General features: G+C 39.1%; 3 protein-coding genes and 1 non-coding gene across 8 annotated transcripts; 2 read left to right on the forward strand and 2 right to left on the reverse strand.

Annotated features, from left to right (window-relative positions):
• The first annotated feature begins 1,900 nt into the window (after positions 1–1,900).
• Positions 1,901–6,639, forward strand: LOC104441337 (probable serine/threonine-protein kinase PBL19). The gene is made up of 5 exons (XM_010054460.3): positions 1,901–2,347; positions 3,106–3,531; positions 3,935–4,195; positions 5,341–5,463; positions 5,825–6,639. The coding sequence occupies exons 2-5, from the start codon at positions 3,184–3,186 to the stop codon at positions 6,383–6,385; spliced, it is 1,293 nt and encodes a 430-aa protein (XP_010052762.1). The 5' UTR covers positions 1,901–2,347; positions 3,106–3,183; the 3' UTR covers positions 6,386–6,639.
• Positions 6,640–9,261: 2,622 nt separating this feature from the next.
• Positions 9,262–16,793, reverse strand: LOC104441336 (pentatricopeptide repeat-containing protein At1g62910). 5 transcript variants are annotated; one of them, XM_010054454.3, is made up of 4 exons: positions 13,677–16,793; positions 11,825–12,035; positions 11,503–11,565; positions 9,262–9,926 (listed from the first exon to the last, which is right to left on the reverse strand). In XM_010054454.3, the coding sequence occupies exon 1, from the start codon at positions 16,607–16,609 to the stop codon at positions 13,892–13,894; it is 2,718 nt and encodes a 905-aa protein (XP_010052756.2). In that variant the 5' UTR covers positions 16,610–16,793; the 3' UTR covers positions 9,262–9,926; positions 11,503–11,565; positions 11,825–12,035; positions 13,677–13,891. The 5 variants fall into 5 exon arrangements, with proteins under 5 accessions (XP_010052756.2, XP_010052757.2, XP_039168871.1 ...); XM_010054455.3 differs by having other exon boundaries at positions 11,503–11,575; XM_039312937.1 differs by having other exon boundaries at positions 11,503–11,682.
• A 2,699-nt stretch (positions 16,794–19,492) lies between these two features.
• LOC104441335 (10 kDa chaperonin 1, chloroplastic) lies at positions 19,493–22,440 on the forward strand. Its single transcript, XM_010054453.3, has 7 exons — positions 19,493–19,685; positions 19,807–19,865; positions 20,021–20,071; positions 20,648–20,713; positions 20,822–20,869; positions 21,400–21,429; positions 22,186–22,440. The coding sequence occupies exons 1-7, from the start codon at positions 19,601–19,603 to the stop codon at positions 22,252–22,254; spliced, it is 408 nt and encodes a 135-aa protein (XP_010052755.1). The 5' UTR covers positions 19,493–19,600; the 3' UTR covers positions 22,255–22,440.
• Positions 22,441–24,865: 2,425 nt separating this feature from the next.
• LOC120294192 lies at positions 24,866–24,972 on the reverse strand. The gene has a single exon (XR_005551683.1). It is a non-coding gene; the product is annotated as a small nucleolar RNA R71 (small nucleolar RNA).
• Positions 24,973–26,577: the final 1,605 nt, after the last annotated feature.

The raw sequence follows: 26,577 nt of genomic DNA on the forward strand, positions 1-26,577 counted from the left end.
GTTCCTGTTAAATGAAATAATAGTATAAGCAGCAAAACCACATTAGCAACAGGGCAATCTAGGGGGTGCTGTCCAGATGAAACCTTAACAAGCTTCGAAGTCGAATGAACTTTTGAGCTTTTCTAGTCCTCGTGCTTGTTGTCCTCTTTAATGAAACTCATATTTTTCCTTTCTTAATGGAAGAACGACGTTGCTTTCGAAATAAGGAATTTCAACGTATCAAGCAAGTGACAACATATGTTGGATGGGCAACGAATCTTGCCATCGTTCTGCGGGTTTTCTTAGGGATTTCAAACATATTGTAGGGTTTGTCTGCATAAGTTCACCTTTTCATTGCAAAGGTCCGAGGAGCATCGACGGTCACGGGAGCTGGGCCGGTCTGGGACGGCTGACCTCGTCGGGAATCCAAACCCAATAAGTTCGATTATATTTCAAATCTAATACGGAACTGAGTTGATGGGCGATGCATTCCAATGAGAGTCCTACACCAGATTCATAAGATTATACGTGATCCAGAGATTCGGAAACAACAATTCGCCTTCAGTTCAGTATTCTTCGGTATAAAATAAATGATTAATCATCTCAATCACACTTAAAAAAAGCCCTAATGTGTATTAGTCCGATGGTGTAACGGATGATGAACTAGAATTATATCGAGATTACACTTTCAATTGATTTTCTTATTTTTAGATTTTTTTATCTCATTAAGATTTTAATTAATAATGGCTCTCTTTATTGATTACACTACACTAATATATATATATCGGTGTTAATTAATTAATTTAGTTAGTTTTTGATCATGAATTAATATTGGGATTATTAAGTTATTGCCCAACTTGGATGTTTCTTTCCCATTCCTCTATCTTTGATCTGACATCCTTCCTTTCTTGCTAACATTATTAAGTTATTGCCAAACTTTGATGATTCTTTCCCATTCCTCTATCTTTTATCTGAATTCCTTCCTTTTCTTGCTAACATATTTTTCTCCCCTTTGAACAATTTTGAACCTTTCTTTCAGTGCCGCTCCCGTCCTACATCAATTTGGTGATTGAGCAAAAGTTCTTCAGCCAGTTGTTGTTAAAGATCAGTTTTTGTGTCAAAGATTTGGAAGGTCCGAATAAGCAACCAAGAAGGGTGAATTGGTTCTTTAGAACCAAATTCAATAAAATTTATTTCTTTCATGCACAAAGCGAACGAGTAATATAAACAACAGAAATTGACGAGTTTAAAGGAAGAGAAATTGCAAATGAGATATTGCAAATGAGATCTATGTAGGTTGGGCTTGGGCATGCCTACTCCACTCTTCCAGCTTTAACAATCCAAATTAGGCTAAATTACAAATATTGTCTTGTTAAGTGTAGAATTTGGTGCTGTGTACAACCTAACTTCCTTTTACAACAATACCGCTCCAAATTAAGTAACCATTAGAATCTCCAATAATCTTTCCTCACAACTTGTACACTTGATACAATAGATCCTCTTTCCAAATTATGAACAACACCTCCGAAGAGTTTAGAAAGAGTTTCTCGCCCACTTCGTTTAACAATCTTCGAAGCCACTTATCAGCAAAGACTTTCGTGAATTTTCTATTGCAAACCCACATTCAACTTTTGAATTATATTATAAGTAAAGAGTTATTAGAGAGCAATGAACGGAATAAAAAACCGCAGAAACCGTATATTCCTAGTACTCTGTTTCTCAATTCTTTTCATGATGAAGACGAATCATTAAATTACTGTACAATAATGCTGCTGTCTTGAAAGCACCCGACCGTCTCTCTCCAGGCTCATCCGGGTTGACTTAAGAAAGAGTTCCATTGGAAAGCGCAAGCTCTTGAAAAGTCGAAACTGCCCGTGATAAGATCGGCAGGACCTTCACCGCATGACTCCTCAGAAAGGCCAAGGAGAGTTAAAGTAGGAAGCTTTTGGTTCCATTCCCATCCTGGGAATAGTTGAAACTCTGGGTCCATTTTCGTGTGCGCGCGCAGAGAGAGGAGAGAGAAGAGAGAGAGAGAGAGAGACGGTGGTCTCTGGGTTTTCTTAACGTATGCCATGATGGGAAGCTTTCTCAGCTACAGTCAGCACGCCAAATCTTGTCATTTTCTTGGTGCTTCTCGAAAGCCTGTGATTTGTTTAATATGAAAGACGCCGCAGTTTTTTTCAGTTGCCCGTTCTCGCAAGAAAGCCCGCGGTCCTCCTTTGGCCAACCGAACTCGACCACCAACCCATCACGCCCACGTAAGAAGCTCCTCTCTTGTTTGGCCTCTTCGATCCGTCATTTCAAAGAACAAAAGCAGAGGCAGAGCATGTAGGCAATTCGCATGGAGAAGTTTGATCCTTTTTCGTAGGTGAGTTATCTGACGAAAAGCTTTGCTGTCGTTTTCTAGTTTTTTCCTGAAACATATCCGTTTAACTTCTGTTCTCGGTCTCTCTCTCTCTCTCTCTCTCTCTGGTGGGTGCTCTCATGGTTCAAAGTCTTCTCTCGCTGATTGGATTTTCTCATGCTAATTCTTTTTCTTCTTGTCATTTTTCACATGGAAGGATATTCAGAGGGTATAGTTAATTTTTCTGCTTCCCTTTTTAGCATCTTCCTGTAGAAGTTTTCTGTCTTGTGAGTTCATATCCGGGTCTTTGATCTTGAGCGTGTTTAACTGTTCCCTTTAGCTGGCTGCACGATATTTTCTTATCTAGATAATAGCTTCTTTCCTCCTTTTCTTGCCCCTCTGGTGTGGAGTTGCTCGGGCGCCATTGGCGTTGACCTATTTAATCTTTTTCAATTTGTCAGACTTCATTTTTCTAATGCTAGTTAGCTAGACATGGGCGTCTGACTATCGATTGCCGGTGGGATTGGGACGGAACAGAAATAAAGAATTGCCTGCGAGCTTATTTAAATCGATACGGAGACACTTTTTTAACTTGGAGGAGATCTTTTTCCTGAGTTGTTTTTTTTTTCGGTAAGGACTTTTTCCTGAGTTGTTGCTGTCTCTTACTTTGCACATTGGTTGCTGAGGAGGTGATTCGGTTGACTTGTAAAAATACATCTTCTCAAAATAAGACTTAACAAGGAAAGAGCTTACATCTGTAGTCCTTGCCTGTTGATATGTAGGCATCACATCATTGATTAACTGGTACAAGGCAAGGTCCATTTATTTTGATCTGGGAAGACAGCATCGAGTTGTATGCAATGGAGTGCTTCTCCTACTTCAAGAACAAATCAAAACCCAAGGAACGGAGATCAGCGCCGGAGTTGGAGACAAAATCCGACAATTCAGCCACCACTGCTGATCGAGCCACAAAGTCGTCATCCTCAGCTACTTCGCAGCGCGGTATACCGGAACTCTATGAGGAGAAGGCCCACTTGCGGGTGTTTTCTTTCTTGGAGCTCAGGCAAGCAACACATGATTTCAGCAGGCTTCTAAAGATCGGAGAAGGTGGATTCGGGTGCGTTTATAAAGGTTCAATTAAGCCTGTTGACAGAAAGGGTGAGCTGATGCAGGTTGCCATTAAGAAGCTTAACAGGGATGGATTTCAGGTGTGGAATTTTTCCCTGTTTTTACAGTATTTGTTGTGAACAAAATAGAGAAGTTCTATTAAGTTTGGCTTCTTTTCGTCACAAACCTTGAAGTGGGAAAGGCTTGGTATTATCGTTGAACATTTTATCCCTAGCTTTAAATGGCATTGATGCTCTCTGTGGACCACCTATTTTATGACTTTCGTGGTATCCTCATTTGGACCTAAATTCCAATAAATCTATATTCTCCTTATTCAGACATCAAGATCTTCTTTATTTTGCATGACTCTGTTAAACAATTTTTTAGCGGCCACTGTTGAATGAAAACATTTTATGTTGCAGTATATTCAATTGATAGATCAAGTAGATGCTCCGCAGCTAAATTTTTCACTACATTACAGTCATGTTTCTCCTTTCGGTTTAGGGTCATAAACAATGGATTGCAGAAGTTCAATTCCTCGGCGTTGTGGAGCATGAAAACCTTGTCAAACTGATAGGATACTGTTCTGATGACAGCGAACGAGGAATGCAGCACCTTCTCGTGTACGAGTTTATGCTAAACAAAAGCTTGGAAGATCATCTTTTCAATAAAGCATATGATGCTCTTTCCTGGCAAACTAGATTGAATATATTACTTGGAGCAGCTCAAGGTTTGGCTTATCTTCATGAAGGATTGGAAGTTCAGGTACTATTACAGATCATCATTGACATTCATGCATTTGCAGCTTCAATTTCTAAATCTTTGATTAGCTTCCAAACTTACTCCTTTTTTTTTTTTAATTTGCAATTGTTTTTGAAGAAGTAGCAAGTCTCAATGTAGGTCTTTTGCATTTAAGTAACTTAGCTTACGGTGAGCTGGTTATCTTTTATTCCACTAGTTAAATATTTGAGATGTGGTTCAACATCCTTTTCCAGTATCTAAGATTGTTTATATATTGTAATTACACCATAGTCAAGATGATCAAATGCAGCCTCTCTATATGCTTTTTTCAGAATTTTCACATTAAGAAGTAAACAGAAATTGCTGCAAGTATACATGATATTTAATGCAACTCTCTCTCTCTCTCTCTCTCTCTCTTTCTTTTTTCTTATTTTATTTTATTTTTAATTTGGTGACTGGGAGATGTATATTGAATGAATTATATCTCCAGCATGTCGATGATGTAGTCCGCTGGTAATTTTTCCTCAAAGATCAGTTTATTTGGATTCTTAGCTTGCAAAATGTTTTTGTGGGACGTATGACAGTTGAATTTAATTTAAGTCATTTAACTCGACCATGTTATGTTCATGTTAATGACAAGTGGACCATATTGCTGGTTGGTTTTCTTCAAAATGCTGGAGCTAGGTTCCTCACTTAGTACTGTTGAAGAGGTCATTACTTCGACTTAACAAAACTCACTAGATCAGGTTGATGCTAGATTCTTATGATTGTTCAGAAATTGGACTAGGAATGACAAAAATAAGATCTATATGTCTCTTATATGTGGAAGAACTCATTTTCTAAGCAAGGACATGAAGCCCTTTCAGGAATCTATTGAAAAAGCAATTATTGTTCTCCATTCTTCTTCTGTTAGATTTTGTTCCCGTAATTTAAGAATTCACCAGTCCAACATACTCAGGATCCATATGATGTTCTAGTCAAGCGACTTGATAGCAGTCATTTCCTATTCTTCATTACTTCTGCGTACAGATGCTAATCTTCGTGATCATTGTTTGATGTACTAAAAAGTTGCATCGTTTGTCACTGAGCTGAGGTTTGACGCTTCAGGGTATTGTCAGGAATTTTGTATCCTCCATTCTAATCCATTTGCATTTGTTCTGGACGTGTAGGTGATACACAGAGACTTTAAGTCATCGAATGTATTACTGGACGAGGACTTCAAACCAAAGCTTTCAGACTTTGGGCTTGCACGGGAAGGGCCAACAGCTGACCGTACTCATGTTTCAACTGCTGTAAGTTACACTTAAACTCATTCTTGATCCCCTGTAGCCAATTGTTAGAGGCAATAAGTGTTCTTCTATAGAAGACTTGGTAACATTTGTTGAGCTAAAAGTTTTCATGGTGCTCATATCCTTCTGCTCAATAAGTAACTCAACAATCTTTTCCAATTTGAAGATCTATCCATAGGACCGGAAAAAGGTCTTTGGCTTTGGTGAAATGACCAATAGCTTGTCGATTCTCAGCAGAATTTTTTCTCAAAATTCAGTGCATGGCCTATCGTAAATCATGCTTTTTTCATGTGAAGTAAACCTTGCAACAGGAACAAATGGATTTTACACATTCATTGCTTATGGTAACTTTCTCCTTGACCAGGTGGTAGGAACACAAGGATATGCTGCTCCTGATTACATTCAGACTGGTCACTTGACAGCTAAAAGTGACGTGTGGAGTTTTGGTGTCGTTTTGTATGAAGTGCTCACTGGAAGGCGATCACTGGAGAGGAACCGCCCGAGAACTGAACAAAAACTTTTGGAATGGGTGAAACAGTATCCTGCTGATAGCAAGAAATTCAATTCAATAATTGATCCTCGACTCAAGAATCAGTACTCGGTCAGCGCGGCTCGCAAGATTGCTAAATTAGCAGACAGTTGCTTGTTAAAGAGTTCAAAAGATCGGCCAAAGATGAGTCAAGTGGTGCACAGTTTGCAGGAGATAATACAGGTTTCAGGTGCCGGAGATGATGCAAGTCAGGCAGCGGATAGGAGCTCCGAGCTTAGTGAGACTGAACCAGTCGACTCTGAATCGAACCCTGGTCAAACCGGAACTTCTGAGTCATGGAAAAGACGAATGGCCCATTTAGTTAAATTGGGAGAGCATGTCGAGGGCGTTAGCAGGAGAAGATTTTTGATCATGCAGAGGACAAAAGTGCAATAAATCGTACTCTTATTGATGTAATCAGAATACTCTTATATTTTCACTCAATGTCATATAAACTTGAGGTTTTTTTTAGGCTTGGCTCGACTCAGCTCTTCCTTTGTACAGGTAACGGAAGAGAGATTGTAAATAGAATGTTTTGTTTATCATTTTCTTCTATATATCTACATGTTCCTGCTTCTTGACATGAATAGAATTCAGGGATGTATTTACTTCAGCAGTCTGCTGCTCCAGAATCTAATTTTCAGAGTGAATTTGTGGCATTTTTCTCTTAAGAAAGAAACCTGTCTGCTGAAAGCTACATCCTTGTGATGAAACTTACGCATTTCATCGCCATTGTGAGACTGTCTTGAAAACTTATCGGCCACATGAACAAGTTAATAACAACGTAAATTTAATTTGCTTGTTTGATTTAGCAAGATAACTAACTTCCTTATTTCCTTTTTCATGAAAGGTTACCCTCAATGTTGATAAGTTGCCAACTCGAGTTACTCGATAGGTCACAGTTAAGTTTTCGTATCTAAATTTGTTAATCAGAATAATATTTGACAGGGCTAAGTTTCTAAATAGGATTTTTTTTTATTTTTTTTTTTTTTTTTTCATTTTTAAGTATGAGCTCGGTACCAAATGAATTCTTACATTAAGTCTTGTGCCTACACACTTGACATGGTAGTAGCTTGCAGATACACCAATCTAGGGATTTTCACTGCGTAAGCAGTTATTCAGTCATAACCAATCATCATCAAGAAGGAAATGGAATTCTCTGTCAGGAAGACATTAATTTTCGTTCATGCTTTTGCTTAGTCTCAAGCATATCTTGGTTCTTCTTTGAAAATGGACATTGGCCAACAACTCCATGTAAGAAAGACAGGGCAAGATTAAATGTGCTGTTGTTACTTCATCATGAGCATGCAACATGTTTGAGGTACACTTTGTTGGTGATCTGAAATCCATTTCGCATGCCCGACTGTTTTCGACACTTTTGTCGTCGAAAATGATTCAGTCAATCCGATTCAACAAAGCCCTTGTGCCTATGTTGAAGGGGAACCTGCCTACCCGGAGAGCTAATGGAGAGCAATTAATACTGAAGGCAATAGAGGCAGTAAGAAAAGGAAATAGCCGACTGAGTGCAGCGTGACATGTTCTAATAGAATCTGAGTATATTGCAAAGGAAATGCATGCAGGAGTTTGTGGATTTCACCCCAAGGGACAAGAAGCCGAGGGCTTTCATTGGGCCTCGATAATGAAAGATGCCGAGGCACATGAATAGTGATGAGGGAAGAGAGGGAATCAACTTTAAATACATGAGAAGTGGATGGTACGGATTATGCTATTTGAAAAATTGACGCTCCAAGATTAGCCCAAAAAATCCAACTCAAAAGAATAGTTGGTCACGATTGGATAGCGAGGACCCATCGCACTTACTCTCTTCTACCAAGTTGGATTGATAATCCTCCCCACCATTTTAATTTAATCCTATTCTTAGATATTGAATCTATTTATTATCCATTTTTTAGCAAGTAATGAAAGCTACTTATTTCGACAAAAAAAAACAGTCGGTCACGATTGGTTGTAAGTTTTTGCCACCATCGGGGGAATAGATTGCAGCACCCGATCCAATGCCTTAAGAGCGCTTGTCAATGCGACTTCCTCTACATGCCCCCACACAAATCTCAAGAGCAGAAACAAAAGTTCAGGCGACGTGACGTGACATCTTGATTTCCTTTTTGTTTTGGATCGATCCTCAAGGAAATGATTGGAAACCACTTAATCTTGGCCTGTCAAGATAACTGACGAGACAGAGTGGAGGCAAGCAATAGAAGTGGTTTTATATAATCAGTGGACTCCTAGCACGTCTTCTAGCACGCGTTCCCTGTAACCCAACAATCCAAGCGCACGCCAGAGTTAGACCCCCCAATAGAATCACCTCCTTGGAGAGAGAATCACCTAACGCTATTTAAAAAACTAGACATGCATTGACCTTAACGTCCGCACAAATGTCACTTGTTAAACTCTTATCGACGTGCGATGATCGACACTTGTCAAGTATATCTCGACGGCCCACTCAAATGATAATCTATGAAATAGTAGTTTAAGCACACAGGTTGGTCATTCCTCATCTTCTGAGTGGGCATCGGAAGGCCAATCGAGGAATACGACCTAGATGCCTTGACTTTTTTTCTTTTTTCCTTTTTTTTGGGTGACACGTTGGTGGAAGCTCCCGCAAAGTCCACGGACAGGTACAGAATTCCATTTGATTCCCCAAAGAGCAAACTGCTCCAGTTCATATGGTAAAAAATTATGAAATTCATATGATTAAACTCCAATCAAAGCGATCATTTTTTTTAGTGTACACTGACAGAATCATATTTTCAGTATTTGTCAATCTTTCTTCTTTAATAGATTTTAGGGTAAAGTCCTAGAGCTAGTTTTGGAAATGTGAAATAAGTAATGGGGGCCGCCACTTAACTTTTTTATTTTAGTTTGACTCCTACTGATCCGAACGCTGCAGGAATTCTAAAATTGTACCCCATTCAAAAGTTCTATGGCATCAACCTTTTCGATAGCCTTCCTAAAAGTCAAACCAAAAACTTGAAAATCGATTGTAAACTGCTTCAATTTCCTATAAATTCTGTTTTGAGAATACATATTGCCCAAGATTGTATTAAAGCAGCCGTGGTTTGCTGAAGCAAAACAAGGTCGCACCAAACGCGACCAAACAAACACTCAAGTCTTTCTCGATGCAATTCGGCCTGTGATGGGCCAATGTTTCTTGAGAAAATGACCGGCTTCCACTGCCTGTTCTTGCCTCACTTTGGGTGAATACAAGTATAGTCAAAGCAAAAATTCGTTTTTTTGTTCCCGAGAACAAAAAATTTACCAAACGAATTTCTATTCCAAATTTGCTTTCCGGAATAAAAGAAGAGAATCAATTATTATTTAGCCTATTAACAAATAGGCCCTAATTTGCCGAATTACAGTTTGACCAGACCTTCCCCTGATAATAGAAGAAAATAGATTGCACATGTCGCCACAACTTCTCTCTTAAAAAGTTTGCTTGATCTTTTGACCATTGGCGGCACATATTCTAGTCCACTTTTCTCTCCATGTGATCGGGAACTCGAAGCACATACAAGACCAGGTTAAGTGCCCCAAAATAGCCAACTTCTTGTTAATCAGTTCCTTCCATTCTGTGAGGAAGTGAGCCGGGAAGGAAGCAATAGAAGAAGGCCTGAATGTAACATTTGCCATGGGCATGTTCTCTTCTGATATAACGCGTCAAAAAAAAAATTGTGATGATGAAGAATAGACTGCTCCATTTCCACTGAAACTGAAAGCTATTGACCCAGGCCGGGTCCCTTTAAGTGATCGTCTGCAGACAAGCCACTCAAGCAATACCATGCTGGAACTCCACACCTCACTCTTAGTTCTTAAATTGCCAGTCTCGACGCAATCAGGAGCTCAAGTACATGTGTTCCAATTACATGCACAAGAAAATCAGATATCATTACCATCCATTCTTGTTGCCCAAGTCCATCACCTATTTAATATCAAATCATTAACCACAAAACAGATGGTATGTAATAGACCTGTAAAAACTAAGAAAGCTAAATTAAGCTAGATTTTCTTATTTAGCAAGTAGCTAGATTCAGCTAGACGGACCATCCTAAATTAATCAAGCTGAAAATGATAAGAAAGCTGGTTTTTCTACAATGGGAGGGCAGGAAGGATGTCTGCATGCATCAGAATCAGAAAGCATCTACGAGAAAAATAGAAATATAAACTTTAGATCTTTTGAATCTAGAAAAATAGAAATATAGGTTCTTAACAGTAATGGGCAAAGGTAGATTCTGACAATAAATAAGTTCGACCAACAATACAGACCAGTCATGAATGGTCATATCAAACTAGAAGTCCTAAAACTCGCATTGAAACAATCCCAACGCTTATCAACTGTGCATTCAAGATTTGTAAGGACATAACAATTTTCTTTTGTTATATCTGTTTGTTAAATGGTTAAAAGAAACAAAATGGACTTTTTTCAATATTAGAAACTTCTGACAGGATACCATTTGGCAGAACGGTCACTCCTTTGTCCAGATTGTCAAAAAAGATCCCACTCAAAATGTTTTGTCTGGAAACACTAGCATTTCAGCATTATCCCCTCCAAATTTACAAGGATATGCAGCTGGTAGCATGTGCAGCAATATTTAAAGAATTACTAATCACTTAGATATCATTTTTTGTGAAAAGAAAATTGCTTATAATCAAAACCAACTTTCATTCGTTTTTAATTTCCCATTTTACTGTCGTATGGGTCCCACTATCTAAGTCCTTTAATTTTCCCCTTAGCTCTTTATGGGTCCCCCGATGAGCCAGCATACTCCCTCCCTCCTCCCTCCCTCCCTCCCTCCCTCTAATACGCATGCGCACATTCCACTGGAAAAATCTTGAAAAATTGATTAACTTTTTTCAATCCAACCATCTAATTTATAGATCTACCATTATAACTAATTAGAAAATAAACAAAGAAGAGAGACATGAGTGTAGAGAGGTAGGTTGTTATAAAGCAGTTTAGCAGAACAGTTAATGCTTAGTTCTTTCAGATGTGCATCCAAGTAACTGAGTAGGCAACAGATTGATCTCCACATCAAATTTGGACTCAATGGCCTAGAAGGTCCATTTTGCAACGAATAGATTCTCACCATCGGACTCCATAAATGGCATCAAAATCCTTCTTCCCGCATGGAATTGTGTAGGCTAAGATAATCCGTGCGGGAACAGAAATCCTTTTCCTTGATGGTTCAAGCAAGGGGGGTTAACCAAGAATAGGATTCTAACTAATCTCCTCAAAGGACTTGATTGCACAATCTCTAAAAGTAACCAGAACTGAGGATGATACCAAGATTTTAATTGCTACTGCAATTATCCACCTCCAGATCTTAAGCAGATAAATCTTTTGAAGTCAAAAAAAAAAAAAAAAAAAAGATTATGCTGAACCACTAAGGATATATAACCAATTTCATCTAAAGAAAACATGCACAGTGAAGATCACAAACAAGGGCCGTCTCTCTTTCTAAGCCATGATTGAATAGAGAAGAGTTCAGAGAACTAACATGAAAGTTGTCTGCATTTCCCAAAAGGTGCTTTTAGCAACCACACTCTGAACAGCTTCAGTTCTGGGCAATTCTGCATTTGATCAGTACAGCAACACAAAACTAAAACGAGATCATTTCACATTACATAGGCGAAGAGAAACCAGATCTCATGAACATTATGGGGAGACTAAATTATTCCTGTGCGAAAGCAAACATCCAATTAGCCACTTTCGCTAAGAAGAAAAACCTCTTCAATCAATCTCAAACATAATGTAATCGGCGATCATTATTGCATGAAAATTAATTTGAAGCCACACAAGATAGTAATTCGATATGTTACCTGAACTCCTAACCCTTCAATCCGATAAGCTGATACCTGGGTTCCTCCAAGTAGTGTCCCAATATTAGTCTGCCATGAGAGCTGGATGTACCATAAATGAGCTCTTCTCAAGCACATGTTCAAAAACAGTACTAACTGAATTTGTTCTTTGCTTCTTTGCACCATATGATGCTCCAAAAGACCAAGAAACTGAATTTCCACAGCACTTCTCCTATAACCAAAACAGCAAAAGGAACTTCAACATCATTAACATATCATTTCCAGAGTATCCGTTTCGTTTGTCAGATGAACATAATGCACCGCAAAAGCTCAAATAAGGAACATGCACTTAAGTTGTGGGTGCACGTGATAATTGGGGAAAAAAAAATAGCTATCCCTTCAAGCACAACTTTTCCTTCACACACTTTCCAATAGTTTATAGTGCTTTATGAAATGAAGCTGTGCTAATCCCTATATTTTTCTTGGTCATGATAAAGCAACTGCATTCCTGAAAAGGTGGACTTCAAACTGGAGCAAACAACTTGTTGAATTGAACTCAATGGCGAGAGACTAGAGCCTCTTCTTTATGCATAACATCTTTCTCCAAAATCAAAGACCGACAGAGACTTCATAGGAGTCATGCAGCATGTCCTCCACAATGCAACCGCATGAAGGCTATCTTAACTGATCAGTCGAAGTATTCATAGGTAGAACTCAAAGGCAGAGGTCAAGGTTAATTTTTTTCCCCAAGCAGACACTTGTGACTCCACATTACCACTCCGATTCGGAAAGAGAAATAAAGGCTGATCAAGAGCAGCAACATGTTTATTTAGAGCTATCATCCAAGCACAGAAGGTCTCCTTAAAATTTTTAGTATATAGCAGATTGAATCTCCAATCTATAGAGCAATTAATTTCTTTCAGTATGTAGCAGATTGAATCTCCAACCTGTAGAGCATTAAAGTTTACCAATCAGGCAAGCGTTTTCAGAATATTTTTGTTTTCTGGAAGGTTTTCAATAAATATATTAATTCAGATTATTGTCACCGGAAGATTGCATTTTACATTTCATGAGATCTCTACAATATTTTGGTAGTTTCTAACAGATGCATGCAATTGTTTTAGATTGAACAAAGCAAAAGGTAACTTGTTTGCTTTTAAACCAAAATTTAAAATATATTTTTTAGATTTTAAAAAATTATGAAAGAAATTATATGTATCTACATGCCAACATCTATATATTTGAGATTTTTGGGTGTTCAATATAAAAAAATATCAAAATGCATGAGCCAAAAGATTTAGAAACTAAAAGCAAGAGTTAAGTCGTTCCAGAGACTCCATTACTAGAGGTTTTTCTCCAATTGAGTAAATGGTGCTAAAAATAACTACATCAGGGGATTTCCTCCCAAAAATTATGTGTAATAGATGAAATCATATGATTGATACAGTTTTTTTGGTAGAAGTAAAAATCACCACCATATTTTCACTCTGCCGAAAGAACTCATGGCTTCTTCAAGAGACAAACCTGACAGCACTGTCACTCAGCCAGAACTTTTCCATTTAGTCTTAACTAGCAGTTGGCCACAAGATGTCCCAGCAAAAACTGCCGGTCAACTTTCCTCCCAATCCCCAACCTTTCAAGATGAAAGCCCATTAAAGGTTCATTATCAACTTGGTGAATACTTGTTTCAGGAACTCCAATAGCCTAAATAGTAAATTGGTAAGCTGCAAGTACAACTCTACAGTAATTTCACAATTATTCTGTTTGCTATCATCTGGCATCTAAACCGGGTGTCAACTATAAAAGAGTCAGCAAGGCAAAAACTATTACACAACTTATAGTTACAAACCTTAAAGCAATAGGAAGACCAAACCTGTTAGCCTTATCAGTGAAATCTTCATCTGTAGAGGCAGAATGAGATCAACTTGACGATATTTCTCCAGCCCCATAGTAGTAGTCCTTCATCTTCCGTGCCAAATAATATACAGCATGTTCAATAAATTTGAGAGTGGGAAGATGTTTGTCCACCATTGCATGAGAGGCTGCATCATTCACAGCTGAACCAAGTACTGATCACATTCTCGACCTTCATGGTGCACCGACACCATTACTCATACATTTAATCACACTATGACTTGGTTCAATGTACTGTCTATTTCTATACATATAGTCGTAAGTAATGTACATCAAGGAATCCAAAAAAAGTCTCTTTTCAGAGGCACCACTGAACAGCTCAGCACTATTCTGTATGTTTTCATAGGCTCTCTCAATAATTCTATGTGAAACCTCATCAAAGCCAAATGAAATTTCACTCAATTTCTGACCCCACCATAAGGTTCTCTCTGGCATTCCCTGCTTAAAAAATTGTGACAGCAATATATTTACCGTAACTACATTTGGAATGAAAGCCATCTTAATCAGTTTAGCAGTAACAATTAATGCACGATCTAGTATGTCCCTGCAGATGGCATTCATCATTGTGTTATATGTGACTATATTTGGAGCAACACCTGCAGCAGCAAGCTCATCAAGTGTCATCACGGCTCTACTCATTTTCCTGCTACAGCAAAAACCATGGATTCTTATATTGAATGTTGTAATATCTGGGCTCCACCCACTGGCATAGATCTCATTCATGAATTTATCAGCACCAGTCATGTCAAATGCTTTGCAATACCCATTAATCAAAGTGTTATATGTGACTATATCAGGGGTTAACCCAATTCGATGCATGTCCAAATATGCATCCATGGCAGACTTCAGTTTTCCATGTTTGCAGAAACCATCAATAATAACATTGGAAGTAAAGACATCTGGAAGCAGACCTTTTTGCCTCATTTCTCTCTCCAACCTCACTGCTTCATTTAGCTTCCCAGAGTCACAAAAACCACTAATCAAAGTGCTGTAGATATAACTGTTTGGAACTAATTCTCTCCTTAGCATTTCCTGAAAAATTTCGTAAGCCTCCTCCACAAAACCTGCTTTTGATAGTCCATCGATGTAGGCTGAGAAGGCAATGACATCAGGAGATATACCCCTGAGTTTCATCTCATCCCACAAACTCTGAGCCTGATTTATGTCCCTTACTTTTAAATATCCATCCAAGAGAACTGTAAAGCCCACTTTGTTGACTGGGAAACCCCTTTCCGTCATATCATACAAAAGACTTCTGGCTTCTTGCAACCTTCCTTTCTTTGACAAACCCAAAAGAAGAGAGCTGGATGTGGATGAAGAAGGTGACAGACCAAATCTCATCATTAACTGATAAATCTCATAGGCTTTATCGGGCATCCCAAGCCTACCATAAGCAGCAATAATTGTGTTAAATGCAGTCAAGTCTACAGGTTCTCCTTTCTCTAGTATATCCTTCAGAAGTTCCACAGCCTCATCTATTTGACCAGCCCAGCACAAACCTGCAATTGTTATATCATAGAGGGAACCCTTGGGAAGCAAGTTAGACGCAAGCATATCCTTGAACAGTCTATCACAATCCTCTTCCCTTCCGTACTTGTAATTACCACCAACCAGAATATTAAAGGTGACACAATCAGGAGGTATACCATTGCTCCACATTTCATCGTAGAGCATATTTGCCTGAAGAATGTCCCCTGCTTTAACATACCCGTCCATAAGAGAGTTATACATGAAAGTATTTCCGGAAAGACCCATCTCGGGGACACTGTCAAAAAATTGTCTTGCTCTTGCCACATTGCCATCTTTACATAAGGCACTGATTACAGTATTAAACGTAACATTGCTAGGTCTGCAACCTCTCTCAATCATGAGATACACCCAGTTTATTGCTACCAATGCCCTCCCGCCAGCGCAATATGCGCCAATCAGAATGTTGTAAGAGTAAACATCAGGTTCGAAACCGAATTTTCCCATCACATGGAACAAATTCTCAGCTATTCTAACACAACCTTTCCTACAAAACCCAAGAAGCACAACATTTACAGATTTTTCTGAAGGAAAAGGTCCCTTAGAAATCATGTCTCTAAACGCCTTCCATACATTACTGAAATCGCCTACTCTAAGCAAAGACTTCAAAAGAATAACCATTGCAGATTCGCTAGGCACCAGGTTCACTTCCCTCATCCTACCCACAATCCCCACCGCCTCCCCACTCATCCCCACATTCAGAAACGCCCGCATAATCGTATCGAGAACAGAGAAATCACTTTCGTAAAGGCGGTGCTTCTCCCACATAAACTCTACCAATTCCCTACTCCTACCCGACCCGATTCTACTGATCACCCACGAAGTAACATCCTGCGCGAGGAGGCGGAGATCCTCGGCCGCCAAGATATGGGCGGCCACGCAACACGACCGGACTTCCTCCTCGGAATCCCCCAGGAACACGAGCTTGAAGAATGCAAAAGCGGTGTGGCGGGACTGCAAATCCTTCAGTACCTTCGCCAGGAAAAAGGGGCAAAACGTACCGAAGAAGCCCTTCAAGGCGTACCCTTGCCTTCGCTTGATCAGTCTGGATAACCCAACAACGAGCCTGCGCCTCTCGTGCGAGTTGAGGAAGTTCAAATTTTCAGCGCGCGAGCTCGAATGAGGAGGCAAGAACTGACGCAGGAAATCGAAGCCGGGGCCGCCGCCGGGCGAGCAAGAGGAGCGCGACAGGCCGCGCCGGAGATGGGTTCGGGGAGCTAGGGCTTCGTGGAGGAGAGGGAGCGCGGAGTGAACGGAGGCTCTCGTGCCAGGGTCGTCTATGGAGTGCGACGTCGGCGGAGGTGGAGGGATGGAGGCGGGGTAATGCACTCGTGGGCTGCGCACGCGGCGCAGGTTAGCTGACATCCGTGAGAACCGGAGAGCGTGCGGCGGCGGCGGCCGGCGTTTCGCGGCCGGGGTAATCCCCGCGCCGGGAGGTGGACGGCGGCGGCAGCTCGGAAAATGCGGCCGATCCCTGAACAAGCAGGAGGCGACGACGACGGCGACGAGGAAAAGAAGATTAAACGAGAGCACGGAGACGACGACGACGACGTTTCCGTTGGCACGCTAAAAAGGTGCGATTCTTGTCTTAAATTCGAACAGAAATAAATAACATATAATAAAATGACAAAATTGCCACAACTAGCTTTTAATTGCATCGTTCTAATTTATTCAATTAAATAAATTATGAAAGAATTCGATAAGGCAAATGAAAAAATATAAATAGATGTGAAAATTGGGGAAAATTTTACTAATGTGACTGGTAACAAAATACGCAAGATTGTTAAATTATTTGAAATGGCCGGTAATTGTTTGATTTAGTTTATTCCTTCCAAAATAATAATAATAGCTTGTTTAATTAGTAGAGTAATGATTAAAATAATACCAGCTCATTTAATTAGTAAAGTAATGATTAAAATTGATAATGATCTAAATCAAACAATTACCAAATTGAATGAGCTATTATTATTGTAAATCAATACAAAAATTGAAAATTTTACAAAATTTTGAAATTCAATATGATTGAAGTAGTGATTTTATCCAATTAACATATATATACATGAATAGCTTAAATTGGATCAACTGAGTCAAAACTGATTTTCATATGTCGAATTAAATATGAAAGTATTATTAATCATGTTGGGTATAATTATAACTCATTAAATTTATATTACATATCATGGGTCAAAATGGATTTAATGAGTTAATTCACATCGGGTCATTCTTTAATCCAACCCACCCATTCAAAGGCCTAGTTTTCTTTGTCTAATCACAATCCAGACCCTCTTTGGAAATTGCTTAGCACTTCATGTTGTTACTGCCTCCTTTATAGCCAACCTCGTCCTCATCGTGGTTGCCACTTGTCCAAGGCCATTGGGTGCGTTTGGGAGAGGCATTCCCAAAGCGTCCTGGGCATATAAAGTCCTTTAGGACAAATAAATTGTGTTTGGCAAAAATTTTGAACCCCATTTTCCCAATGCTAGCCTTCCAAAGGCTGAAAGCCCATGGTAGCTAAGGAGGTGCCTTTTGCCTTATGAGCATGCTGACCTACTACTGTTCATCTTCTTCTTCTTCTTCGTTGAACGGGACTGACATAGCTGCAAGTGGTCGTCAGTGAAGGGTAGGCAATTAGGCGACCCTCGGCGATGGTTGCGGCAACCCAAATCTGTTGCGCGACCTCCGTCAAGGGCTGCCTGAGGTCATGCGACCTACTTCTCACAACCCAACAACCCAGATCTGGGTTGTGGCAAGGTCGTGCGACCTTCATCAACCTAGCGCCAACCTCACCAAGCAATACCCAGATCTAGGTTGCTAGGTCGCCAATCGTGTGCCCACCTTCGACAATCCAAATCTAGGTCGTGTGACATTTGGTGACCCAGCGCGACCTCGCCAAGTGATGCCCAGAGTTGGGTTGCCAGAGGTCGTGCAACCTCGTCGAGCAATACCCAAATCTGGGTCGCTGGTCGCACGACCCATGTGGCGAGGTCGCGCCCTCGCCAAGGTTGCGTGACCTTAGGCGGCTCTCACTGGTGGTTTCGAGGGCTGCTTGAGGTCTTGCAACCTTATAGGTTAGTCACCAACAATAGATTTCTATTGTCAATGGCCGTTTGCCCTCGCTGCCCAATTTTTTTGTTTTTCTATTGACGATATTTTTTTTAATTACAAAAGTCTTTTGTAAATATAATCTCTTCAAACGCTATTTTGCTTAAATGTACTTCACAATGAATTTTTCATATTACAATTTAACAAACACAATCTGCATTTTAAAAAACCTCTCTAACTTAAAGTTCTTTACATTTTCCCAAAGGCTTTCCCTCAAAATCTCACCAAATGCACCGATAGTCATTTTGCTCAATGCCGTTGTTGCTGCATATCTTCTCTAAACGTTCTCTCACTATCCCCCCAAAATGAGTCCTTTTACTATGATGTCGACCTGAAATTCATGGTCACTTACAGCATCGGTGAACTCTACGTAAGGTCCACAGGCCCCACGACCTCGTATCAAGGTTACATTGTCCGTGGTGGCCCAACCTCAAGTCGAGGTCGCTAACTCAATTCAAGGTTTTTCAATGACCATGGTAACCTCAACGTGGTCATTCGAATATATAGAGACAGAGAGAGCGAGAGGGGGTTGTAAAAATGCATCTTTTAGAACCACATAGTGCAAAGATGGTAAAATAGTAAAACTGGGTAAGGTTCAAGGGTCTACATGGAGTTTTTTTTTTTTTTTTGGGGGGGGGGTATTCTGCCTTTTGCTTTTAATTTTGCGGCACACCCTTTTGTTGCTTACTTTCAAATTAAATTTTTATCTAATGTTCTGAATTTCTGTGGGTAAGTGAAAAAATAATTTTTAGCATAAGTCTAAAATCCCAAAATAGATGCACCATAATCTTCAGAAACTGTCTAGAATCAGGAAGTATTAGGTAGACATGCTCATTCTAGACATTATGCATGCAAAAGCAAACTTCCGATCAGGGCTTCTAGTAATAATTCAATAATCCGATGTCTAATCTAGATATGTTCCTTATTTTAATGTGTTGGTGCTTACATGTCTTGTCCCCTAATTGCAAAGAAAGTTTTTCTTCTCTCTTGTAGAGTTCATGGAGGAAGTAATTTGAAGACATATTCAAGTCCAATTTATCTTTTTAGCATGAGTCTAAAGCCCCAAATTAGATGCACCCTAATTTTGAGGAACTCTCTAGAACTCCGGCCTAAAGATACAGACGAAAGTCTTCTCTCTCCATTCGCTATCCTCGTCCACCTCGAACTCGAAAGACTAATATAAAGAGGAGGGTTTTAGTTCTCAGGGCGGCCACTGCAGCAGAAACGCACAACAGCACTAGCATCTCCTTATCCATGGCGTCCGCGTTCGTCACGTTCCCAAGACCCTTCTCCTCCATCAGGCCCGCCGCTCCCTCCTCGTCCAGCCAGAGGCTCCTCGGTACAGTGACAGCACTCCTCTCCATGAGAAAGCTTCTTCATTTATGTGTATCTCGCCTTTCGCTTCGCTCTTTGGCATCTTCTTTGTTTTGGGTCAATGACTGCGGTTCGGCTCCGAGCAGGGCTGCGAAGGAATTCTTTGAGGATCAATGCGGTCGCCACGAAATGGGAACCCGCCAAGGTACTCTTTTTCGTTCGGAAAAATTGCGAATGGGCTCTCCTGACGGTGTTCTTTTCGTTTGCTCTTCTGTTCGATTGAATTGCTGATGTACTGCTGCAAATGGGTCTTTGGGTTTTAGTCTCATGGTGGTGAATTTTATTGGGGGTTGGTTGTAGGTTGTTCCGCAAGCTGATAGGGTCCTAGTCCGCCTTGAGCAGCTCCCTGAGGTACATTTCCTTGAAATTCTTCTCATGGGGTATTCAGGTTGTCCTCATTTTGCTGATTTTGTTTTAGTCAATTTCTTGTTTTTCGAATTTGTGGCTTACTGACATGTCTAGAGCCTTATGAGCACTTTATGCTGTACCTCGAATATTTATCATGCAAGTGGGAATGCTGATATGTGATCGAGTTCACATCGACTAGCAATTTGTTCATGGCAATTTTTTGAAGAACTGTTGAAAGGGATCAGACAGCAGCAGTTTGTATTTTGCGGATGTTGTATTCCAAGCAATGCAAACTTTGGAAAAAAAAATGATTTATAGTCTTGTTTATTGATGGGTTCAGATGGAGTGGAAGATTTGGGTGTGTTGATGCTCTGCTCCACTAATACAGGGGAACGATCTAGAAGGACTTTTGTTATAACTAAGCTCATGTCAGTCCTACTTAAGTAGCAATGGTTTATCTGGATGGAGTTCTTTACCCGCAAGAATTATCGTGCATTGCAACCTATTTCTTGTGGTATATACGACATAATCCTCAATTCCTCATAGCACTTTTGCTTGATCTTTTGCTTAATGCTGCAGAAATCTGCTGGTGGAGTTTTGTTGCCTAAATCTGCTGTCAAATTTGAGCGTTATCTTATGGGTGAGGTGAGTAAACTACTGCAATTTAGCATATTATGTTAATTAAATTCTATTTCAGCTTCAATCGGGATTACTGGCAGAATCTCTCAGCTGAGCCTGATGCCCTTGTTACAGGTTCTTTCTGTTGGCACAGAAGCAGGGGTTGTGGATGCTGGAAAGAAGGTAGGAAATTTTGTGGATGTGCATGCGTTTGTATGTGGAGTGGGAATTGTCTTAATACTTGGTTCCAGAAGTTCCAAGATAACCTGAATTAGTATAATAGTGTGGCTCATATATGCACTTCATAGTTCTACTCCAACAGTGCCTTTTTCCGTTCCATTTCTTGTCAACTCTCACATGCTAATTCTTAAGCTTTCTCCAAACTCATTGTGGGAGATCAGTGCTCTGGGGGCATATGTACGCTGATAAGCCATCTTCTTGGGAGTCAGAAACTGCATTTCTTTTGGTTCCAAGATAGGGAGATACATTTGCTTCTGTTGGGCTCATAGGGATTTTTGTTTTCTTTGTATTTATATCTAGAAACCTCCCTGTGCTGGTGAGGATGAGTTGTCTTTCTAATTTATTCTTGTTAAGCTGTAGCTCCAATGCGATGCATTCTTGTAACTGCATTACATTATAGTCAATTAGATGAGTCTTTTTACAGCCAAAAAAAGAATAAAATTCTCAACTGAAGAAATGTTTCTATGTGACAGGTGCTTTTCTCAGATGTAAGTGCCTATGAGGTATGCCAGTTCTCTTTAAGATTCTTCACAAATGGCATCTTTTCATCTAATTTCTTCTGAGATTATCAAATGTGACCCTGCCTTTTCCAAGAACGTTAGATGTCCCTTTTGCTGCATCAAGTTCTTCAGTGGAGATTTATCATTACTCAAAATACTCTATCAATAATTTAATCTGCATAGACTGCTATAGTGTGATGGATAACTTAACTTGCCTGGACTGCTGAAGAAGACTCCAAATGAAAAGAAACTTGTTCCTCTAGAATTTTCCACTATACCTTTCTCCTTAATCCATCCTTGATAAATCTATTCTGGGAGTTGGCATAAATTTTTAGTAGCCGCGTAATGAGGTTCTGCTATGCAGAAGGAAGAGGTCTCTGGATAGGGAAATTGTTGGTTTCTCTGCCTAAACAATATATTTAGTGTTTTTTTTTTTGTTTTTCTGGTCAGAAAACAATATATTCAGTTGGATGCTATCATGCAACTATGTTTTCATGGCTTGCTCTAGAATTACCAATAGCTGGTCATTCAGAATGACTCTGGAGGATTTTCAAGTCCTCTCTTCAAGCAGTGAAGGCTAAACGGTTTAGATACTGGGTAGACGTTGTTAGTCCTTGTGAAGCAAATGAACATAAAGCATATCTTGCACCTCCCATTCATGCAGCATTAATTTTCACTTGAAGGCTTTCAGGTTTTTTAATATCTTGAGTTATCAACACCCATGAAATCGAATTGATGAATTTGTTGTGATTTTCACAGGTGGATCTGGGAGGAGATGCCAAACATTGCTTTGTCAAAGCTGGTGACCTATTGGCAGTGGTTGAATAGATTTCCCTAAAAGCGAATGTTAGGCATTGGCGTGTTTTATCAAATTTTTGGGCCCTGTAAGGTGTAATTATAGACGCTCCTGATTAAACATCTCTTTGGCAGTGAACGGTCAATAGTTGATGCAGTTTCTTCATGCTTTAAGAAAAAAGAATTGATCTTGATATGCTTTTCTGATCTTGTTATGTATGCATTTTTTCCCATTTATCTCTTTCTGTGTAGTTGTATGCATTTAGAAGCAACCTGATCGTTTGAACCTCTGTGTTGATTCCTCCATATATGAAACTGAGACTAATGCTAGTTGCCTACACCATCACCACCCCACCGCTTAACACCATAAAATCACTATCTCTCATCCTCATTGTCACAGCCAATGCAATGGCCACAAAACCATCCAATCGCTTTTGCCATCGTCATTGTTGGCTTGGGTCACACTTGCCCTTCACCTCTTGTCCCTACACTCGGCATCGCTAATTTGCTGTTGGACAGGCGTGAGTATTCGTTCTAAAGTTGGACTTCTTAAACTGAACCAACTTGAAACTGAGACGCATGTATCAGATGTGGATTTGGAGGTTTATATGGCTGTCGCAACACAACAGGTTCGCATTTTTTCCTTAAGTCAACTCAGGCATCAATCTACGAGTAAGCTTGACTCAGCAATTTTGATGCAGTGTATGCATCGACAATGTTAATGAATGAATTTGAGTGACCACCTCAAGAATGCTTACCGAAAGCTAATTTTGCTTGGAGAAACCGGAGGAAGGGAGACCATGCAAATCTAGTCAATGTCAAAGCACTGGCTCCGAGGTGTTTTTAAATGCGTCAAAGAGATTTTGTCTATCGCGCTTAATTTCTGGGCTATGTTGGGAGAAAATAATAATAAGATAAACTTGGCAAGTCAGCAATAAGATAGCTTATTCAGAACAAGACAAGTGTCAAGATGGGCCAAAAAAATGCTATATTAAGGAGGGCAATGGGCAATGAACTATGAGACTCTAAGAGGATTAAACATGAAGGAATATAAATCTTTGAGGGAGTCTATGGAGGCTTGGGCAAATCAACTAGGTATAGAATCTAATTATGGTATTACAGATGAACATTATTACAGATTTGTTCAGGACATTTTAACTTCAACATCTTAGTGAAGTTAAGTAAGAAGATTTGGTTAGGGATTTACTTCATTTATCACCATACTTCTCAACGCCCTTTCAATTCAACGGCTTTTTTTTTTTTTTTTTTTTTTAATCTTATATGGCAATTAATGAAATGTTAGTTATACCAACTGTTGAATTTTTTTTTTGCTTAGTTTGAGTGTAATGCTCCTTTCCTTTTGTTAGATTGATTATATTTTTATTATGTTTTACCAACAATTTGATTTCATTTTTTTTTTTTTTATTATCAAAGGCCATATAATATTGGGATCATCTTGACTTTGAAAATTTGATCTAAACTAGAATATATTGTTGCCTTGACATTTTTTATGACTAGAATGTAATAGATTAAGATAGGGGTCCTTCATGTTCACTCTAATCCTCTGTTCCTACTTAATTCTTTTTGAAATTAGGCTAGGCTCATACTCAAGGTATGAAACCCCCTTTCTTCACCCAATCCGGGGCAAGATCTTCAACTATTTCTTCTCAATCTTCACAATTTGGCTAGGCTTGGAGCTACTAGTCTACAATTCTCAAAAATGTATAATGCAGGAGGCCACTAAAAAAATTCACACAATTCTTGTATAGGAAATATAGTTGTAGTATGGCTTTTAGAGGGCCCTCCCTCTCTTATATTACTTGTTGGAGTTCCCTCTATCCTCCATTCTCTTTTCTTTCCCTAGTTAACAACTGCTTCTTTCTTTTGATTTTAATTATTTTTTTATGCATCTATATTGGTTTCCTCCCAGCCATTACATTGCACATCACTTTTGGGTATAAGCCTTAAAAATAACTTTGAAACAACTCTTTTTTTTTTTTTTTTTTATGTAGGTTATTTATGGGATTTGCCGAGGGTAATATGAGTTATATTTTTCAATTCTTTCTTATCCTTTGGTAGGTGATACCAGATAATTCTAAGTTTAATCTAGCTTTTGTCTTGTTTTATTTTTCAAGGTGTACATCGATTTATGACACGTAGCCAACAAGGGAAACTTGTTGAACTTGATCCAGAAATCGAGTGTACATTCAAAGGGCGACTGAGAGAACAGAGAAATCACGTTAAGAAGATGGTAGACGGTGATAATGAAAATCCACGTAGACTCTTAAGAGATTAGGCTGTGCCAACAGTTCAAGGCACCACATCAAGTATCAGAAAACTTGCAATTCAAGCAAATAACTTTGAGATCAAGCTGTCACATATTCAGATGCTTCAACGATCGGTGCAATTCAGTGGGCTACCAAGCGATGATCCAAACGCTCACATCGATGCTTTTCTTGAAATCTGTGACACCATAAAATATAATGGAGTTACAGATGATGCTATTAGATTGAGATTATTTCCATTCTCTCTTAGAGACAAAGCTAAGAGTTGGCTTTCTTCTCTTCTTGCAGGATCAATTACTACATGGAATGATATGGCTCAGAAATTTCTTGGTAAGTTCTTTCCACCTGCAAAGTCTGCGAAGATGCGTAACGATATTATTAATTTTATGTAGATGGATAATGAATCATTATATGAAGTATGAGAAATATTCAAAGAATTTCTTAGGAGATGCCCACATCATGGACTACCCGTATGGATGCAGGTACAAACTTTTTATAATGGCTCTAGTACAAATCTTCGTTCTATGATTGATGCAGCTGCATGGGGGACTTTAAATAATAAAACACCAGAAGAAGCCTACAATCTATTAGAGGAGATGGCGTTCAATAGTTATCAGTGGCCTATTGAGAGGCTACCGATGCGAAAAGTTAGCGTAGTTCATGAAGTGGATGTTTTTGCTGCAATTGCTGCAGAATTTGAAACACTCAACAAAAAGCTAGATAATATGAGTGTTTCAGTCATGAAAATTCAGAATTTGACATGTGATATTGTGATGGAGGACATGTTAGCACAGAATGTCAAATAGGTAATACTTTCAAACAATCTAGTGAAAATTCTAACTTTGTTGGGAATTTTAACAGGTCATAGAATAATCCCTACTCTAACACGTATAATCCGGGATGGCGCAATCATCCAAATTTTTTCATGGAATAATCAGAATGTGACGAGACCACTTGGATTCAAACAATCAGAAGAGACAAAGTCAAATTTAGAAGATATAGTCACCAAACTTGCTAATACGACTCATGACTTCATTAAAAGCACGGATGTGAGATTTCAAAACCAAGAGACTTCAATCAAAAATCTGGAGATGCAAGTGAGTCAGTTAGCAAAGCATGATGTTAGGGAGATAACAGGGTTCTTTGCCGAGCAACACAGAGAAAAATCCAATTGAAAACATAAAGGCTATTACCCTGAGAAGTAGTAAACAAGTGGGAGAAAGAAGAGATTATTAGAGACAAGGAAGAGGTGGTCAATAAACAATCAAAGGAGACAATCAAGAGTAAAATTTTTCTAGATAATCCCAAGCCATATGTGCCACCAATTACATTCCCTCAGCAACTCTAGCAGCACAAAATAGATAATCAATTTTCTAAATTTCTTGATGTATTTAAAAAATTGCACATTAACATTCCTTTTGCAAATGCTTTAGCGCAAATGCCTAGTTATGCAAAAATTTTGAAGGAGATTTTGGCAAACAAAAGGAAACTAGAGAATTATGAAACTGTAAAGTTAAATGAGGAGTATTAAGCTATCCTACAAAACAAATTACCTCCGAAATTAAAAAATTCAGGGAGTTTTACTATTCCTTGCATTATTGGGGATTCTTACTTTGAAAAAACATTATGTGATTTAGGTGCAAGTATTAATTTGATGCCTTATTTAGTTTTTAAGAAATTCGGATTGGGCGAGGTAAAAGCAACCATAGTGTCACTTCAATTAGCTGATCGATCAATTAAATATCCGAGAGGTATTGTGGAAGATGTTTTGATAAAAGTTGACAAATTTATCTTTCCTGCAGATTTTATAGTTCTTGAAATGGAGGAAGATTTTGAGGTACCACTTATCTTAGGTCGACCTTTTCTAGCAACAAGAAGAGCTCTTATTGATGTACAACAAGGGAAGTTGATTCTTAGAGTTCAAGATAATCTTATTTCATTTAATGTTTTTAAAGTAATGAAATATCCATCTGATAATAATTCTTGTTTTAAAGTTGAGACAATTGACAAGTTGGTGAATAAGGTTTTTCAAGAAAATATTTTTAAATATCCACTTAAAGCATGTTTGATT

This window comes from Eucalyptus grandis, chromosome 5, assembly GCF_016545825.1.
Source record: "Eucalyptus grandis isolate ANBG69807.140 chromosome 5, ASM1654582v1, whole genome shotgun sequence".
NCBI classification, from domain to species: domain Eukaryota; kingdom Viridiplantae; phylum Streptophyta; class Magnoliopsida; order Myrtales; family Myrtaceae; genus Eucalyptus; species Eucalyptus grandis.